Source organism: Halyomorpha halys, unplaced genomic scaffold, assembly GCF_000696795.3.
Source record: "Halyomorpha halys isolate HHAL.00 unplaced genomic scaffold, Hhal_1.1 Scaffold114.1, whole genome shotgun sequence".
Taxonomy (NCBI): Eukaryota; Metazoa; Arthropoda; class Insecta; order Hemiptera; family Pentatomidae; genus Halyomorpha; species Halyomorpha halys.
In genome coordinates this window covers 332836-333752 of record NW_027110293.1, presented here as the reverse complement: position 1 = coordinate 333752, position 917 = coordinate 332836, and the positions used below count along the sequence as shown (strand labels likewise).

General features: G+C 28.2%; 1 protein-coding gene across 1 annotated transcript in view; it reads left to right on the top strand.

Moving 5' to 3' along the window:
• Positions 1–160: 160 nt before the first annotated feature.
• The window catches only part of LOC106677927 (uncharacterized), a 27263-nt gene continuing 26506 nt past the window's right edge, over positions 161–917 (top strand). Inside the window, exon 1 of the mRNA XM_014416149.3 lies at positions 161–321. Within this exon, the coding sequence (XP_014271635.1) occupies positions 285–321 (37 nt within the window). The 5' untranslated portion in view covers positions 161–284. The remainder of the gene's footprint in view (positions 322–917) is intronic.

Genomic DNA, 917 nt, shown 5'->3' with positions numbered 1-917 from the left:
TATATTAGATGAATATCTGAAAGAATTAAAAATATGGGAGATCTTAAACCTAGATGTAGTTGACGAAAGATATTTTTGTTCAATGTAAGGAAAATCGGGGTCATGAAAAGTAGTCACATGCTAAGGTTGAATTAATTAAATAAAATGCTAAGATTTCACAGTCGGATTCGAGTTGGAACTGAGGTCGGAGCTGGTTCCTCTTCGTTAATATTCGGCAAGAGTCGCCCGTTCCCGTTCAACTAGTTCTCCAGTCTTAGCTAGCTGTCTTCTTCATTCTCGCCGTCATGCCTCTCCTTCTGGTTCCTCTCCTGATATCGCAAGGTACAAATCATTATTTCTTTTATATTATTGTATTCATTTTCACACATTTTCATTTGTTTAGTATCGAGAAAAAAAAATTAAGAAAATAATCTTTAATTGCTAAAACTGGTTTGGCATCTCTGAGCTAACTTTCATCTGGTCCTAGAATTACTTTCCGGTTTAGTGGAATGCTATTAAAACAAAAAAATAAGAATTATAATTCATCTTAGTACTCTTCTTGTAAAATAAAATAGAAAATTCAGACTAAAACACATACTATATTTACGTAAAAACGGTAAAATATTTTAAAATACGTAAAATGAAATTGGTTTAAAGTTGTTCAAAAAATTAGCTCCTTTGAAGTATAAACTTGTTTTAAGAAGTTTTAGAACAAAAATATATTTGAAAAAATTAATATCCCGTTCTCACTTAATTTTCAACAATTCAAAATAAAAATCAGCTATTTGTTTCTGGTAAATAGAAAAATAATTGCTAAAATTTAAAATTTTTTTGTATTTTTATCAGCTTTCCTCCTATAGGAAGAAAACAATGTATTTTTAAATTACATTTTTTTTCACTATAATTTCTTATAATGATAATGTTAACTGTAAAAAAAA